This window comes from Hydra vulgaris, chromosome 01 (assembly GCF_038396675.1).
Source record: "Hydra vulgaris chromosome 01, alternate assembly HydraT2T_AEP".
NCBI lineage: Eukaryota > Metazoa > Cnidaria > Hydrozoa > Anthoathecata > Hydridae > Hydra > Hydra vulgaris.
Window position 1 is genome coordinate 29,617,501 of NC_088920.1, and position 20,370 is coordinate 29,637,870.

The 20,370-nt window shown below is 26.8% G+C and overlaps 1 protein-coding gene across 1 annotated transcript in view; it reads right to left on the reverse strand.

Moving 5' to 3' along the window:
- The window catches only part of LOC100197876 (atrial natriuretic peptide receptor 1), a 75,276-nt gene that overhangs the window by 31,606 nt on the left and 23,300 nt on the right, over positions 1-20,370 (reverse strand). Inside the window, exons 10-16 of the mRNA XM_065787866.1 lie at positions 19,806-19,902; positions 19,552-19,725; positions 14,318-14,440; positions 13,305-13,374; positions 10,007-10,113; positions 9,718-9,887; positions 4,949-5,173 (exon numbers count right to left, since the gene is read on the reverse strand). Coding sequence (XP_065643938.1) covers positions 4,949-5,173; positions 9,718-9,887; positions 10,007-10,113; positions 13,305-13,374; positions 14,318-14,440; positions 19,552-19,725; positions 19,806-19,902 — 966 coding nt within the window. The remainder of the gene's footprint in view (positions 1-4,948; positions 5,174-9,717; positions 9,888-10,006; positions 10,114-13,304; positions 13,375-14,317; positions 14,441-19,551; positions 19,726-19,805; positions 19,903-20,370) is intronic.

Here is a 20,370-nt window from a genome sequence, read left to right on the forward strand (position 1 = left end):
TACATTTTAAATGTTATACATTTTATTCAAAAATCAACATTGTCTTGATCAAGATTATTGTTGCCAGTATTGCTTTTATCTGTATGATCCTTCTTTACAAACTTTTCTTTTTCATATATAATTGTATGTATGTATGTATGTATGTATGTATGTATGTATGTATGTATGTATGTATGTATGTATGTATGTATGTATGTATGCATGTATGTATGTATGTATGCATGTATGTATATATATGTATATATATATATACATAAAGCCTTCAGAATTAGGCAATGCCGACCTAACTGCTAACCTTAAAGTGTTTGAGGTCAGCAAAAAATTACCGACCTCGTTTCTATGTCTTATGGTAAAACCTTTGTATCAAATTTTTTTTGCCAACCTGATGGCAACCTCTAATAAATTGAGGTTGGCAAATTATTGCTGACCTCATTTTTCCTAATTTCGAGGGTTGTATATATATATAGGGTAGATTAGGGTAATATGAGCACCTTAAGCGAAAACCAGATTATTTTCAAAAATAATTTTGCTGTATCCAAAATTTTTGCAAATAAACAACTTTTAGGGATCCCTACTCATGATCCACTTAGATATTTAGGCATCCAAAATTATTTCTTAAAAACACAGAGGTTTTAAAAAAGTAGCAAAAGTGCTCATATTTCCCAGACCACTAGGTAATATGAGCACTTTATGTTATCAAAAAAATAACATTAAGTAAAAAAAAATATCAAACTGACAATTAGAGCTAATTTTTGGAATATAATGATTCGTTATTAACAAAACTTTTCATTAAAAGATCAAATTTTAAGATCAAAATAAAAAAATTAGTACGTTATTTTTTCAATATTATTAACTCCAACCTTTGAATGATAAAAATTCAAATTTTTTGAATTTAAATTATAGAAAAACATTTAGTGTTGTAAAAATATTAAAATTTTATACTATGTTATGTTTTTATTCAAAAAGCAATTAAAACCACTGCTATTTTAGCTAGATAATTTCAATAAAAAACACTGGGTAATCTGAGCATGCTCATATTACACAAAAATATCATCTTTAAATAAAGTCAAAACAAAATGTTTCTTTGCATTGTTTTTCAAACAAATATAGATTGGACTTTTTTATAGCTAACTTTTCTTTATGAAAAAAATAATTTCATTATTTTAGCACCAAAATTTCATGCCACAGATTTATTCATGCGTGATGATATTATTTTAACAACACAAAAAATTTAACAGCGTTTTAATTAGAGGATAGCCACTAATTACTGCATATAAATTTATGCTAATTGTACTGATTCCTGTTATCAACATATAAAGTTGATTCAAAAAATACAAAGCAACATGAACTTCACTGCTTACATCTAAGAAATCTTTAAGTATGCTCATATTACCAAGGTGCTCATACTACCCTAATTTACCCTATATGTATGCATATATATGCTTAATATCAAAATGAGTGTGATGTCATAATAATATCAAAATGAGCATGATGTCATGAGTTTATCAACAACAAAAAAAGTACTTCCACATAAAAAGTATAAAAATTCATTAATTTTAAAATAATAGTAACTTTTTTCTATAAATGCTTTCATCTTCAAATTAAAAAAATATAAAAGATTCATCTTTCTTTGTAAAATAAATATTTACATTAGGTAGAACAAAAATAAATATTGCTAAAAATATTTTTAATGATATAGAAACTCTTTTCTGGTTTTCACATATTTTGCGGAGAACCTGAGTTGGGCCAACTAAGATTTGACAACATAGCTCTGTGCTTAATAGTTGAAATTTGGAACACTTAGCCATGAATGTCCAATCCATCTGATTTCTACATCATCCTCCTAATTTTTCATATTTGAAAAATCAGCAGGATGACTTAGGAATCCCAAACTATTTATTAACGTTTAGTAATTAGTAAAACACTTATCTAATTCTCTTCAACAATTTGTTTCGGCATCAGTAAGCACATCAGGAAGAATAAAAGATCACAACACTAAAAGATCATAAACCAAATTTTCAAAACAAACTCCCTTGTAGGCTACTAGAAAAAGAAAACAAGAAGAAAAAAAGAAGGAAAAAAGGAAAAAAACAGGAAAACAGAAAAAAAAAAGCTTCCAGAGCCTACTGATGGCAAAACAAATTTTTAAAGAAAATTAGATAAGTGTTTTTACTAATTTATATCTTTTTTAATTGCTGCAAGTGCTTCACAATGATGATCTGTTCATTCCAGTTTCTTTACTCCATGAAGCAGTGGGAGAAATTGGTTTTTCAATTAAGAACAATTATGATGAAAATTGATAGTATGGGGACATTGGCAATAATTTAAGTATTTCTAATTAGAAAAAGTTTGATGACTTAATAAGAGGTTTGTAGTTAAGCAAAAATATTTACCAAAAGCGGACACACCAAACTTCCTTTATATTTATTTAGTGACCAAGGGAGCCACTAGAAGTGAGTAGTTATTATTTTTTTCTTACTCAAAAAGAGAAATGAGAACTTCATGGATACAGTAGCAAAGATTATAATCACTTAAAGTTTAGGAATACAAAATGTCCATCAAGATGCATTATCTGCATTCTCATTTAGATTTTGTTAAGCTGAATCTAAGATATGTTAGCAATTAAAATGCATTATCAGGGCAAATAAATTGAGACAATGATGAGGTACTTTGCTTTGTTTAGAATTTACCATGGGACAATAATTCAACTACAGAAGAAACCCACATTTAACATTTCACTTTTAGGGACAGTTATCTCTACTATTGTTTATTATGTTAGACAGTAAATACTTATATTTTTAATACTTATGCAGTTGTGCTGGAAAAACTTTGAAAAGGAAAAGAAACTAAAATAAAATAAAATTTAAAAACCAATTAAAAATGTTACTTTTTAAACTAAAAAAAAATCAAATCAACATTTTGAGAACTGTCGCTACATTACTTGTTTATCAAAAACATATGAGTGGTTCCCAGAAAAAAAAAAGAGTTTTTCAAAATAAAATACTTTTCATTAAAGATAAAAAAAAATAGTTTTGATGAAAAAAATAAAAAAATACAATTGAAATACTAATTCTTTTTTAAAAAAAATCTGATTTGGTTCAAAAGAAAAGTTCAAAAGGTATCAAGGTTTAGAAAGACTTTCAGCTAGACTGGTAAAGCAGCTAAACTGCATTAGTGTCATTGATTGTATATTTAAAAAAGAACGTAAAACTTAAGATAAAAAATTGGTAGTAGGTAAGACCTTGTTACCTAAGATTGTTACTTACTTTTTGATCCCCAGTCAAAATAACAGAGTTTCATTTGCCTGTCTTGCATCAGGGCCAGGGGCAGATTAAGACTTTTGTAGGTCTGAAGCTATTTTAAAGCAGACGGCCCCTTTCCATATGATCAATCGAAGATTTAATTTTTAGAATTTCATTTTAAAATATCTTTTGTTTTGAATTGAGATAAAACCTCAGGGCCCTGATTAAAAATAAAAGCCCTACCCTTAAACCAGCACTTATTGGGTTTTACATTTTTAACGCTCTTTAATGAGGTAAGTTCATTATTTTAGGCATTCACATCATAAAATATGAAGCAGACATTATATTTTATTTACACTTTTTATTTTCATTGGAATATTGAACGATATATTTTAAAAGAATGTATGAAGGAAATAAATTGATGTGCGAAGAAAATGAATGAATGTGTGAAGAAAATGAATGGATGTGTGAAGAAAATTGGAAGCAAATGTAGAGTAAAAAATGGCTGATTGCTTAAATACAGGTTCCGTATCCTATTTTCAACCCCCAAGTTGATTTAGAAAACACATAAGTATTTTGTTTAAACACTTAAGTCTGCTGATTAGATTAAAGTCGTGGAATTAACTCAATAAATGCAAATCTCCTGAATACTTTTCATAAAGTTTACCTAAAAAAAATTTTTTTCTAACAAAAATTTGCCTTTTTAGATTTAAAATCTACTGGAAAATTTTACGGGTTATTTTTGAATCTAAATTTACTGGTAAATATACATCACTAGAATCTAGAGAACCTTCAAAAATTTGGAAATAAACTTTAAGAATTTTTTGTGAACCATTGATAACATGAGTTATTGTATTTTGCACATTAGTCATTTTAATAAAGTGTTTGTTTACTAAAATGTATTAAAATGACTAGCATGCAAATACATAAATTATTGCAAATACATAAATTATTCAAAGAATAAACTTAAAAAAAAACTAAAAACCTGATAAATAAAAACAAAATTTCTGCACACAAAATTCTTTAAATTTTTATTTTTGTTGTAAAAAACTATTTTTTTAATTTGAGTTTAAAAATATTGAAAAAAACATGTCACAATTATGTTTATAGTAACAATGGCAATTATGTTTATAGTAACAATGGCAATTATGTTTATAGTAACAATGGCATTTAACAATTGTGATTATATCTATGTTACATGTCATCACTACTATAGTCTCAAGTTATGATAAGATGTAACAGGTGAGACTATAATTATGATGACATGTAACAATTGAGACTATAGTTAGGATGACATGTAACAATTGATATTATAGTTGAAATGATATGTTAAGATCAAAATTACAATACAATGTTATGATTACAAACACCTGGCTATTTAATTTTTGTAATTTTATTATTGAAAAATATGAACAGTAAAATAATGAACCTTAGAATTTAGATTAGAGAAAAAAATTGAAAAAAAAGAGTAAAATTGAAAAAAAAAGTAAAAAGTATAACATTTTTAACAAATGTTGAAAAACTTGATCAATTTTTATAATGTTATTTATCACTTGGTATTATCATTTTAAAATATATTTTAAATGTTAAACTGTGTAGTTCTAAACAAAACCTTTGTAAATTATAAGGTTGCTATTTTCACATAGTAATATAAAGTATAAAGTAACAAAAAAAAAAAGGAGAAAGATTGCAGTTAATTAAGCTACCTGCAAATATCTTGAAGTATGCATTTACCATTTTGAAATACATTTATATCTGATGGATCAAGAACACTTCCACCACAAGTATTATTGCAATAGTATGGTGCAGGTACATATTCAATGCGATCTTCAACAACTTTATCAATATAAACAGGATCTGCATAAGGATCCAAAACCATTTTGACTTGCTTTTGATATGTATAGCTGAAAAAGCCTTGATAGGCTTTGAAGCTAAAAGTTTCAGTAAAGAGAAAAAAAGTTATTATCTTTATATAAATACAAAAAGACATAAACATTTATTGGTAATCCAGGTTTTGAAACAAATTATTTTTTAAAAATGTAGTTTTATGCCCTATCATATACGCAGTTTTTATATATATATATATATTTTTTTTTTTTTAATACCATACCATGGCAAAAAAATTTGATACAATGGTTTTACCATAAAACAAAAACGTAAAACAAAGAATCTCAAACACTTCTATGCAAATCTTTCTGTTAAAACTTATCTTTTAAATAGGGTACAGCCTAAAAACTCAGTTTAATGGTTCTGGGGCCCAAAGTAGCTCAAAATGATTGTCTTTCTCAGTCTCTAACCTTACACTCAAACTTTTATCTAGTATTTCTTCTACATTCATCCTGTTGTCACACTTCTTGCAACTACCTTAAAATTTTTATGTAACTTTTTTCGTGATGGTTCTCAGGCTGATAAATTTTATCTTTCTGCCAAAAACTCTTCCTTATAACCACCTAGATTCATGCAAGCATGGAAGTTTTTATTTTTTCTTGCAGCATTCAATTCATGCATGACTCTACCTTATGGTTATATTCTTCATGTGCAGTTGATGTTTGTTGTTATAATCATTTCTTTCAACTTTTCCACAGGAACAACTTTCTTGAGAGCAAACATCTTTTCATTAGAGGTGCACCAATGCTGTCTTTTGACCAATGCCGATTGGTACTGCCTGATACAGATGCATTGGCCAATGCATCGGTATTGGCCATATATTTAACTTTGTACTCTTTTCTTTTTTACTCACAGATAAATTAAAATTTTTTTCAAATATAATGTCAATTTTAATGCTTGCTTATTTGCTAAAGCTTGCTTAAAGCTTACTTGCTTTGCTCATCAAAAATCAAAATAGTCTAGTAAAAATCAAAATATTCTAATAGACTTATGATATAGATAAAAATAAACATTCAAAGCAATTTGTAAATTTTGCAAAATAAAAATATAAAGAGAAACATCTGACAGAAAATTTTTTTTTACACTTTACATTTACATTTATTGATTTTAAACTTATCTTTTTGTATAGTTTGGATCCATAAGTCATATAATTGCTTTCTTATATTATAAAAAATGCATGTAGCTCCTGTTAAAAAACGGTTTAAAAAAAATTTAAAGGTGGAGTGGTTGCAGATTTGTCTACATAATAACTTAAGCTTATTTGTGCTTTTTCATTTATGTAATTATTATATTTTTGCATACAATATAGACAAAAATAAAAAAAGCAAAAATAAACAAAAATGCAAAGATTCGTCTCCGGTTACTATATCTTGTATTTTCAACCAATGAATCAGTCTTCTTACTATTATTAGTAAAGTCTTTAAATTTTTATTTAACATAATTCTAATGCTGAGTCTAACTACTTATTCTCTGACAATTTAAATTCTGTTGTCCAACTGTTGACTTGTTAAATGTTATAACTGAAATGTTTTATCAAGCATTATATAGAAGTGGTGAGGCAAGGACTATTACTCTTCACATATGAAATGCTTTTGATAAAGTATGACATGCTGGTTATTTTCTTAAGTTTGTTTTATGTGTTGGTTATTTTCTTAAGTTATGTTTTATGTGATGTATCTGAAAAAAAAAAATTTAGTTTAATTTTCAAAATTGAATGATTTCTTTCTAACCTAAACATTAAAACTGTTTTTGATAAACAACACTCTCCTTTATATCCAATAACTTCTGAGGTACTACAAGGTTCCATCCTTGGTACTGTTTTGTTCCTCATCTATATTATTAATCCTGATAAATTGCTCAGAACAGGCAGTCAATTTCGAATGTAATCTCCCTTCTGTGACAGCTTGGGGCTTGCAATACCTGGTAAACTTAAACAAAACTCTTTACTGCTAATAGTTATAGCATTATTTGATATTAATGAATGAATTAAATGAATGAATGGCAATACTTTTAATGAGTCACTTTGCATCTTCTTGGGTTAACTAATCATGAAAACCATATACACAATCCATTACAAACCTGCTATGGCTACCTTAGCAAGTATCATGCTTTCTATCGTGCTTGTCAAGCCCTGCTTTTATAAATTTCTTACTCCTCCTTGTATGGAATGATGTTGTCATATTAGGGATGATTTTTATAATGAAGTTCTGTTTCATTTTAATTAGATAAAACAAATTGTAAATGATGTTGGGTCTGCTCTAGCTGCAAGCTTGAGACTTATATAGTCCCATCATTGTAAGATTGCATCTTTTTTCTTTTCTGCAAATACTGCTATAGCCTCTGCTTAAATGAGCCGCTATCATTTGTTTTATGAACCAAAACTCAATCTTGAGTGACTTGTCATTCAGTAAAGTTGTATTTATTCATTGTCACTGTTCCTTTAAGTTTAACAAACTTTCAGCTGCTTTCTTGCTCTTTAACTCTTCTCTTTGCTTCCGATCCCAACTCCCAACTTCTGACCCCAACTCCCAACTCCTGATCCCAACTCCCAACTTCTGATCCCAACTCCCAACTTCTGATCCCAACTCCCAACTTCTGATCCCAACTCCCAACTTAAAAAAATAAATTAAAAAAATGTTAAGCAAAATATTTCTCAAAAATATATATTTTTAAACTTTTCAATGAGACTTAAAAAGAAAAGTGCAGTTTCTGAGATGCAAAAATCAATAAACTGGAGCCTATAAACACAAAACCAGTCACATAAGTTAAAACTTTGCTGTTAGCTATAAGCATGCTTAGAAAAATCACAACTCTTTTAAAAAAAATCCAAAAAATCAAATTTTTTGACTTGAATTAATGATTTTTTTAATGAATTTTAAAGTAACTTGATTATACTCTTTGTATAATCAAGTTACTTTAAAATTATTGATTATACTACATGATGCAATGGCCAAACAGGCCAGAGAGTTTTTTGAATTTTTTTAAGTTTTTATTGTGTTAAGTTGTTTTTTTATTATCTTTTTAAAAATTGCAAAAAGTGGCAAAGGATGTAAACCAAAATGTAGGATATGCAAAAATGAACTGAAGGGTCTTGTAGCAAGAAAGGAAGTACACTTAAATAAATCTTGTCATGAAAACAAGAAAAGAAGGTGGTATAACATACACATTATAATAAATTATTTTTTGTAATTAGTATTATTTAATTAATTCTATTTTTTCATAAATTGAATTTCAAACTGCTTTTTCAAATGGTCAATTTGATGTTACAAAGCAACCCTCAAAATCATTATCAGTTTCTGCAAAAAAATTTAATTTATTAAAAATTAAAATTTAAATGTATCTGGAAAAAGATCACAGGCAGAAAATATAAATAATAACAGTCCATTAAACAAAAATGCTGATTCTGGGTCTCATTATGTTGTTAGAACAAGTCAAAGTCAAAAGACCGCACTTGATAAGAACAATTTTTGCAACAAATTCATCATTTCAGCTAGTCAAACATCCAGAATTCATGTTAAGACTAGGCTATAGTGCTTCAACAAGAATGAATGTAACTGACAAACTACTAAATGGAGAGATTGTAAATATAGCACTGGATGGTTGGTCAAACATTGACAAGGAACCTACCATTGTGTTACAGTTAACTGAAACCACTGATGTCTATTAGGTTGACCCAATTGATACATCTGAAAGCTCACACACTTCTAAATAAATTTAAAAAAAAAAGCAGTTTTATCAATTAAAAAAATTGAGCTTGGGTGCTAACGATACAGATATTGATGTAGTTATCAGATAGACAAGTCAGATATTGATGTAGTTTCATGATGATTGGTCTAGACATTTAATATATTTGTTAGCACATGAGAAATTGACAATGTTAAAAATGTTGAAAAAAATACTGCAATGAAAATGAAAACCATATACACAATCCATTCAGGGAAAATTCATACCGATTTCTGGAATTTAAAATTAGCTTGGTGGTTTTCCAATGTTGTTATGATGTGATCTCCACCACTGAACAGTCTGTTCAGTAGTGGAGATCACATCATAACAACATTGAAAGTAAAACATTAAATACAATTTTGCAGTTATTGACTGTGGTAGCTTCATAAGTTGAATGTGTGTTTTTCTCTTATGATTTGGTACATTCAAAACCGATAAACAGACTGGTTAAGAGAAAGCTCCTAAACTTTTATTTTTCTTCAAGACAATGTATCAGCAGAAAATTATATAATTTGATTATTACTTTCAATGTTGTACATAGAAAAATTATTTCTTGGTTTTAGCTGACATTTATGTTGGTTGATTAATTTTGTGCACTGTAGCTTTACCTGTAGTAACTTATACTTATGGTATATTTTAATTCATTTATTCTATAAATACATTGTTCTATTATATTTATTTTATTTTGCTTTGAAATATGAAAAAATTTAGATAGGAAGACATAAATTTAAAAATATGATTTTATTGCATTTACCAAACAACAACTTTCATGAAAATGCATTTAATATAATTGTATGGCGAGCTTATAATATTTTAACTTATAACATTTCAAATGATTTACAAAGAATTGTAAAAAAATGTCTACCTTCTTTTATTTTTAAACTTCTGGTCAACTTCTATGTATCCGACCAACATGTTCATGTCATTAAAATAGAGAGCTCGTTGTAAGGCAAGCTGACCACCTTCTGTTTTCATTTCAACTACAGTCGTTGTGTTGGTGTTTTTGATATTATACAATGTGTGGGTATTTAAAGACTAAAAAAAACATTGAACAACATCAACATAACTTTTATTTACTAATTCTCATATTTCCTGATGTTATTTTTGTGCAAAAAAAAAAAAGATAAACTTGGTAAAAACAATTAAAAACTTACTGGCATTAAAGACCAATCCCACCATGCAATATAACCAAAACGTATTATTTGTTCCATGTATGTGATAGAATAGTAATTTGTATTGGGCCATAACTGACTAACTCTTGCTTAATAAAAATATATATATATTAATTTCATAAGATGAAAAATATAAAATAGGTCAAGCAACAAGAGTAAAAAAATTTTTACTTGATCTAATTATATGAACATAAAAGAAAATGTAGAACAAGAAATATGAAATTGATACTAAGTATTGTATCTGATATGTGTTTTGTAGTTTCCCTGTTCACACCCTCATAAACTCAGGCATTAAGTATTGTATCTGATTTGTGTTTTACAGTTTCTCCTATCACTGTGATACATAAACCTCACACATTTTTACAATAAAGCAGATATTGTCTAAACTATCTTAACTAGGGTTGAAAATTTCCCCAAAATTTTATTGATTAATGAATGGCAAAAACAAAGAAAATTTTTTTGTTGCTAAATCTATTTAAAAATAAATTTGATCTATTTAAAAAAAATTTGATCTATTTAAAAAAAATTTGATCTATTTAAAAATAAATTTGATCTATTTAAAAATAAATTTGATCTATTTAAAAATAAATTTGATCTATTTAAAAATAAATTTGATCTATTTAAAAATAAATTTGATCTATTTAAAAATAAATTTGATCTATTTAAAAATAAATTTGGTCTATTTAAAAATAAATTTGATCTATTTAAAAATAAATTTGATCTATTTAAAAATAAATTTGATCTATTTAAAAATAAATTTGATCTATTTAAAAATAAATTTGATCTATTTAAAAATAAATTTGATCTATTTAAAAATAAATTTGATCTATTTAAAAATAAATTTGATCTATTTAAAAATAAATTTGATCTATTTAAAAATAAATTTGATCTATTTAAAAATAAATTTGATCTATTTAAAAATAAATTTGATCTATTTAAAAATAAAGTTAGCAATAAAAATAAAGAACTAATGATTTTGATGTCATTAATTTCACTGCTATGTTTAAATAAGTAGCGCCGTAGCGCAGCAGTTAGGACACTTGCCTCAGAAGCCAGAGATCTGTTGTTAAACACCACCTCTGGGCAAGTTTTACAACATCTGTAAGGAAGGAAGCATAAACTTATTTTCAAATGCTCTTCCGCGGTTTCTGTGAAAAGATCGTAAGGATATCTTGGGGCACCTAAATTTGAAAAAAAATTTTTTTCAAATTTTTTATCACAACTATTAATTTTAAGCCTAACTCGCCACAAAAAAGAGGTTCTTCAATTCAAAAATTCACCCGGCTGAATTGTGTCAAATACCCGACTAGCCGACTAAATTTGTCAAAAAACCGACTATAACTTAAAAATCACCTTCTTTGAGGGGGTAAAACATCCCCCCCACACACACTCCCCTAAAATCGTCTTTATATGCAATCTTAAAACAATCTACAAAAATTATACACAATAAAATTTATTAATCTAAAAAAGACTTTATTCTTTGTATATTTTATGAATATTTTACATCGTAGTTGAGAGAAGTAAAAGCTAGAAATATGTTATACACAAGCTCAATAGACAAGCTAACGCGGAAAACATCTACTTTTATTGTTTTACAAAAGTAATGTAAGTAAAGTAACATATGACAACTTGAGCATTTTATTGTTGTTTTTTTTTAAATGCATGATTCTTAAATTGACTATAAAAATTTGACTAAAAGATGCGCATTTTTTGGTTGTGGGTCTTTATTATTTTATATTTTTCGTTGAATATCTAAAGAATACCCAAATGCTACTATGATAAAACACATATTTTGAAACAAAGAAATGATTTTTATAAAACTATATAATAACTATGAAGTTTGTTGCTATAAAAATTTTTTGAAAATTTCCGGAAATTTTCCAGAAAATTTCAACCCTAGTTTTAACCATTCTAAATCAAGTTGTAACAAAAAGTAACTTATGCAAGGTTGGAAAGGTAAAGATAAGAATAGCAACATCTCTGATTCTGCTAATTATCTTCCAATCACTTTTGTTATAATTTTTAACCTAAATTTTATAATTTTTATAAATGTTAATAAAAGGTTCCTTTGGACTTCTAACCAAGACAGATTTAAGACAAAATCATAACACTTTTATGTCTTCTTATCTTTAATGAGCTTACACCTTTTAAGCTTCAACTCTACGTTTGTATATTGTCTAGTATGCTCGTCAAACAACTCAAGTCTTATGGTCTGAAATTTTATCCAAAACATTTACTGTTAGCATTGAAGTGTGTCAAGGAGGTCTACTGTCTATTCTGCCTCTAATTATTATTATTATTATTGTTATTATATATATATATTAACTAAGTACCTTACTTAATATAACTCCTATAGTTTGGATGTTCACCATCATATATTGTTGTGTGTTCAGTATTAGCCAAAGATCTCTAGAATTTACTGCACTTATAGTCTAGTTATGCGTTTGAAACACAATATAACTTTTAGAAATAACATAAATTATCTTCTTTGATAAATATGAACATTTGGTCATAAACCCTTGTTTTAACATGATTCTCTCATACACAACACAGTATAAATACTTAGGACATTTGATATCAAATGATGTGCATGACAACAAGAACATACTTACAAGTATGTCTTATATATGCTAAAGCTAACCTCATCCATAGAAAGTTTAGCTAAACCCAACTCCAAATAAAGGTCATGTTATTTAATGTCTTTTATGGGTGTCAGATATTATTGTGAAAAGAATCATTCCCAAGTCTTTGTGTTACATATAATAACACACTTCTTCCAATTTTATGGAAGTGCGTTATTATAATGCACTTCTTCTAATTTGATATGACATTCAACTAGTTGTTTAAATTAATTAATTTCTATTTTAAGTCAAATATTTTGTTTATGAAATGTTTTTACTTTCAAAACTTTTAACTTGTGTTAAATTTTAGAAATTAGGCTTACTGAAACATATTCTCCTTTTCTAATCCCTTACAGGATTACTATTTGAAATTAGATTCAAAGTAATTTTGTTTATAAGTTAAAGTAAACACAATAATAAATATTTTAAGAACATATGTAAAAACACCTACTAAAAAAATTATATAATATTTAAAACTTTTTTTTTATCATCGTATTTATTCACCAAATATTTGTAATAACTTCATTATTTTAATATTATAGTAATTACTGACAAAAACATAAATTTTTATCAAGTAATCAATAACAATTTTTTCACAATTACAAGGTCTTACTTAATATTTATTTAATATTTAAAGGTAATAAAAATTAGAAACATACCAACATAGTTAATCCTTTTTCCTGTTTCAGGATCTAATGTAACTTGACCTGTCAAGCCATGAAAGTCTGTCTAAAAATTATAATGTAAATATATACTAGCCAGTTTTTCTAGTATGTTTTTCAAAAACAAACCTTTCCAGTTCTTTCATATTTTCCAACAGAGTGGACACAAATGTGTATATATATATATATATATATATATATATATATATATATATATATATATATATATATATATATATATATATATATATATATATATACACACACATTGGTGTCCACTCTGTTGGAAAATATGAAAGAACTGGAAAGGGTTGTTTTTGAAAAACATGCTAGAAAAACTGGAAAATGTATGTATTGAATATCATTGAATCAATGAAAAAATATATTTTTCTGTTTTTCCAGCATGTTTTTCAAAAACTGCCCTTTCCAGTTTTACTTATATACGACTATAGTTTCTATTACAGGGACAGATTTTACAAAAAAAATGAATACTTATGTGGATATTAGTGTTATTGGGGACATTTCTGTGTATCCATAAATCTTTTGTCACTGTAAGCAGCATTTTTTTTGTAAAAAAGTCTCCATAAGCAACTTTTATACATGAACTTTTATAAGTGAAAAGTGCATACATTATATCTTATTGCCTATATACATTATATAACCTATATACATATCTTATAGCCTATATACATTATATCTTATAGCTTATATGCATATCTTATAGCCTGCTACCATTAGGAGTACTGTTACATCAACTGAGGGTTTGGTTACGGTCAGGATTAAGGTCAGGCTTAGGGTTAGGGTTATGGCTATAAATAATAATACACAAAATAAAATAAAAATAAGATATATTAATAAAAAAAAGTAGTTTACAAGAATAAAGCAAAATGTCCCCATAACAAATTTAAAATAGGTTTTTCTTCATTATAATGACTTATTCAGTAAAACTATCATTAATTTTTTAATTAATGATAGCTTTACTGAATAAGTCATTATTCACTAATACTTACATTTAAAAGAATTTCAGTTGATAAAGTTTCTCCATTAATTGTAAGATTGGATGCTATTAATCTTTCCATTGCTAAAATATTTGTTGAAAGACAATCCCGAGCAAGAGCGAAAATGGATCCAAACTAAAGGAAAAAATATTTGTCACAATAACAAAATTTATGAGAAAATATTACATGCATTATTTACTAAAAAAAAATTAAGCAGCATTGCATGCCATCTTAATGCCACTTGTTTCTTATAATCTATGATTTAAGAGATTATTACAAACAACACTATAAATATTTTTAATCAAAAATCAAATAATAAATCTATTTAAAAAATTTCATTGCAAATAATATTTAAATTTTAATATTTTTTTAAACAAACTTATATGGTAATTGGTGTTTTAACCATAGAACATGAGTTGGTGGAAGTTCCTGAGTCTTATCAACTATAAAGTAGAGCATTACTTGGTAGCGTTTCTTTGATTTTATTTTTATAATAACACGATGCAGTGGTCTATTTAGCACTATCTAAAATATTTGACAGTACATAGAATAACTGCCTATTTGTGGTTGGGAAAATAATATATAGTCATGATGCATATTTAAGCTCAATTATTCAAGTTCTATCCATCAAAAATGTTCCAAAGATAAGCAAAATTTCTTTTTGTCAATTTATTAGTTTTAAAATATTTTGAGATTACAGATTTCTAAAAGGTTGGAATTCAAAAAAAATTTATTCTTTTATTTTATATTTTTTTCATCTATTTTATAATAAAATCAATCTAATTATTATTATTAAACTGATTTAACCGAAAAAAGAAACTATAATATATTTTAGTCCTGCTAATAATATGTATGCATCTGTATGCTTTCAAGGCCCCCCCCCCCCCTCTTTGCATATGTTGGCATTATTACAAAATCAAACCCCCGTTCCACAACACAAATTTTTTTAAACATTAAAAACAAAAAACATTTTACTTAACTCGACATATCTCTATAACATAACATAATATTGATTTTTTAAACTTGTTAAATTGCTTTTTTATTTTTAAAAATAAATTATATTTTAGGAGAGAAAGAGAACAAGAGAGTCAAACTTCATATGTACTCACTGTCTTCAACATCTCCTCCTTATATATTGATTTTTAAATTTTTGCAAACACATTTACACTGTATTTTAAAATACTACCTCAATTCTCTAACAGAAAAAAAGTTTAAAAAAATTCTGGAAGCAATAAAATACTCTTTATCATCAAAATTATTTCTTATCAACACTTAAAAACATGAATAATTAATGATTTTACTAAACTAAATGATTAACTACAGAATCAGATAACCTACAGAAAATCAATGGCAACATGCTGAAGAAATTTTATGCATTTTAAAAACACTGATTAAGGGCTACAAAAGATATTAGTGCAGACACATCAGAGGTCATACCGTTTCTTGACTATGCTTGGGGCAAAGCAACTGAAATCAAAACTGCTGTTGATGAACTTATAATATTAAACGTGTTGTTATAATATTTAAACAAGACATAGCTACATCCTAAAACCCTATGACATTGTGTAATTTAAAAAAAAATCTTGATAGTTTGTGGTTATAGTAAAATACCTTGTGCGTTAAAATACTTAACTGCAGTACATATATTTTCCAATATGCAGTATATATAATAACTGCAGTAAAATATTAAAGAATGTTTTTCAACTATTAGTATTATCCCTAAATAGCTAGATCTGCAAGATAGCAAATTTTACCTATGTAAGTGCAAAAGCTTCGGCAGAGTGACTTCGACTGAAATTTCAGCTTCAGTACATCCCTAATATATATATACATATACATATACATATATATATATATATATATATATATATATATATATATATATATATATATATATATATATATATATATATATATATATATATATATATGTTTATAATGGGTGGCTTCAGCTTGAACATTGTTTCTGGTGCTCTACAGCACAAACAAATTGCTAAAATTGAAGCTTGAAAAAAAGTTTTGTGCAATTTATATTCTTTTCAAAGACCCACTAGCTAAAATAGATGAATATATTCAAGTTTGTGACATTTCAAACAGGATAGATCTATGGTGGCATCTGGATGCTTGTATGAGTAGTAGCGAAGGTCTTCATTGAGTGCAAGCTTCATAGTAGAGGATGCAACATTCATTTCACGTGACAAAGCCCGAATTCCAATGTCAGGGTTCTTCAACACCTGTTCCTGCAGACTTGCGAGGAATTCTGCTGTACGAACGCAATCAGATCGTCTGCTAGGGATCTTTCTTCTTACTACATCCTCGTAGTCACCATTGCAAGTCTCTAGTTCATACCTGATTGTTTTTACTGTGTTCAGGGAGCATTGGGCAGCAGTCATAATACCCTTATTTTGATGGCCAGCACGAATCATCGTGATGCAAGTTATTCTCTTCCATGATTCAGGTGGGTTCCAGTCATCCATCCTTTCTGACATCTTGTATATGAATGAAGAAGGGTTCAAACTTTTAAATGACCTGTAGTGTGTATTAATACCTCTAATCTACAAAAAAATATATAATCAATTATAAATATGTCAAATTTATCCCGAACACCCTGTGTATATATATATATATATATATATATATATATATATATATATATATATATATATATATATATATATATATATATATATATATATATATATATACGTATATATATATATACGTATATATATATAGAGAGAGAGAGAAAAAGAGAGATAGAGAGAGAAAGAGAGAGAGGGAGAGAGATAAAGAGAGAGAGAGATACATAGATAGATCAAATCAACCTATCATACAAATATATTATGTATGTGGTATGTTTTCTAATCTTTAATCATAAATTATTGTGTCATCTTTTAGATAATTGTCTAGTTTGTTTTTAAAATTGCTAATTGTCATTTACTCTATCAATTCCAATTACATCAATTAAATTGCAACAATTTCAACTACAATTAATAAATACATGCAATGCACGCATGTTAATAAAACACAACTATTTTTCTATGTTATTATATTTTACAAAAAAAACAGATAAAGTTAAAAAAGAAATAGAGATATTGATTAGGCTTATCTTTTTGATACCAGCAACAAACTCTACTAGCAATTCAGATTTAAACTCACTAGATCATTCAGCACACTCTAACAAAATTAGGTTTAGAAGCACCGTGAACCAAGCACAGCTAAACTGGTGTATGCTGTTAAATATTCACAATAAAAATGTCCATATCCTTGTTTTTATTCAACATTTGTACTGATTGTACAAATGCTTACAAAATTTTCAGGTTTACAAGGAAGAGAACTTGGTATCTATTTCAGTTCCTATGTTAATTTGGTCTACTTCTATCTGTTTTTTTTTGCTTTACGTACTTCAGTATTTACTATATCGTGCTGCTGTTTCTTTTCAAATGTTTGGTTTGAGATTTATTTTCATCAAATTTATAACATATTTTCTGAACTGTTAGATAAAAATGCCACCATAGATCTATCCTGTTTGAAATGTCACAAACTTGAATATATTCATCTATTTTAGCTAGTGGGTCTTTGAAAAGAATATAAATTGCACAAAACTTTTTTTCAAGCTTCAATTTTAGCAATTTGTTTGTGCTGTAGAGAAACAATGTTCAAGCTGAAGCCACCCATTATAAACATACCAGGATATTTTTTTAGTGCAGATGTTCGTTTAATATTTTTAAAACCTTTTTTAAAACCTCACATTAAGACTGCTCATTGATATTTGAATTAGTTTTCAAAGATGAAACACCTAAAAATCAAAAACTTATCTTAATTTAAAAAAATTATCACCATATAAAATCTGTGAATTGTGGATATCATAGGAATTTCCAGGCAATATATATCTAGCTTTTACTAAAATTATTTTCTAGTAGGGATGCCAAATGTTTGGGTTTTTAATATTTGTACAAATACTAAATACCCCAAGTAGTGACCCCTCAAATATTTGTACAAATACCAAATAGTAAAATGTATGAAAAAAATCAATTGATTTCATTTTAAATTTTAGCTTTTATTTAAGTGATATTTTAAAAATACAAGCATATTCAATTTTTCTTTTTTCATTCTATTACGAAGTATAGTCTTGAAGTTTCCAGCTACAGAAAAGACTCTTTCAACGTCAACGTAACCTAAAAAAGCATGAGACTCATACCTGATAGTAGTATTTATAGTACTTCTTTGTATAATTTCAATAGTTACTTGATTAAATTCACAATTAAACAAAGATAAATTTTATAAAAATTTAATTGTAGTGAATTAATTATGATATAAAATTCACGGAAATTGCATAACTTGGAAATTGAAATAAAGGGTTCGTGACAAATTAGATTTTTCAAAATGTGACGGTTATTTTTTAAAAAAATGCTGAAAAATAATTTTAAAATTTTTGCAATATTTGTATACAAATATTTGGGTAAAAATACAAATATTTTGGTGACCCCAAATAGTGCTAAAAACACCAAATACCCAAATAACAAATAATTGGGTTCGACATCCCTATTTTCTATTAGCTAACTCCAGTCTATTTGTTTAATTTTAAAGATCACACTCATATTCTTATCATACAAAAACTATGTGACAATACAACAATAAAAAGAACATGTGACAATACAACAATAAAAAGAACATGTGACAATACAACAATAAAAAGAACATGTGACAATACAACAATAAAAAGAACAGTTAAAAATACAACAATAAAAAGAACATGTGACAATACAACAATAAAAAGAACATGTGACAATACAACAATAAAAAGAACAGTTAAAAATACAACATTAAAGGTCTATATTATTTATATCTTCATAACTAGAGCTAATTTTAAAGATTTTTTATAGTAGACAGCACAAATATTTAGTTTATAAATATGTTTAAATTTGAAGAATGTTCTTGTAAATTACTGGAACATGCTTTAATGTCAGATAATTTTTCATAGTAATATCTTAGAATGAAAAGTGTAAAAGAATTAAAACTACCTCTCAAAGTGCACAACCAATTAATTAACACATGTTTTAATAATATATAGTTCAAAATAAATATAAAAAACTTTAGAACAAAATTAAAAACTGTCAGTAAAAAATATATCTGCTGCATTATAAGTTCTTGCATTGTCCTTGATGGTTCTTCCATTTAAATATAATAATAAAAATAATAATAATAAAATAAATAATTATAATAACAATAGTAAAACAATTTACACTGCCAGGATCTTCTAATGGAAAATCACGAGTTTGTCCAAGTGATTTATCAACATCGCCTTCTAACCATTTGTTCCAAATCATATTCCATTCAGGAGTATCCCATCCATCCACCAAATACATTGGGCTATTAAAAGTCATACCTTTAAACCTCAGCACACATAGACTGTTTTTCTGCAAAATATAGTACAATTTAATTTATCTAAAAATCTTCATTAATTAAAACTTTGACAACTTTAAAAATTAAAATTTACATCAATATGACAATAAGGTGGTGAGTTAGAGCTGGGAAAGTCATCTGCATTTTGATAACCAACCCATTGATAACCATCTGTACAAGTCACATTTGCTCTAAATAATTAAATTTTTAAGATTAATGAACTCCACCCCTGGTAGTACTGCGCAGCAATCTTGTTTTACAGCTCGTATGTCAGATTTAAAGCTCATGCTTCAGGTATAAAGAGTTAAGAGAAGTGTAACAAAACAAAACAAAAATTAGTAGCCTCTTGAACTGTAGTGGCCTCACAGTCTAAAGAAGAAGAAAAGATTAGTAGCTTCTTGAACTGTAGTGGTCTAAATAATAAATTTGTTAACTGTTTGTGTATTTTTATTTATTTTTACAGAATATACTTTTTGAATTAGTAATTTAATAGAACAAGTAGTTAAAGATCAAAGTTAAGTAAGCAAAAGTATGATGATTGAACTTGGGTTAAAACATAAAACATTTTCCACCTTGTAAAACTTTTACATAATTTAATAGTCAATTTTTGATACCATTAAAATAATTTGTGCATAAGAAACTATTAAAGTGATTATGTT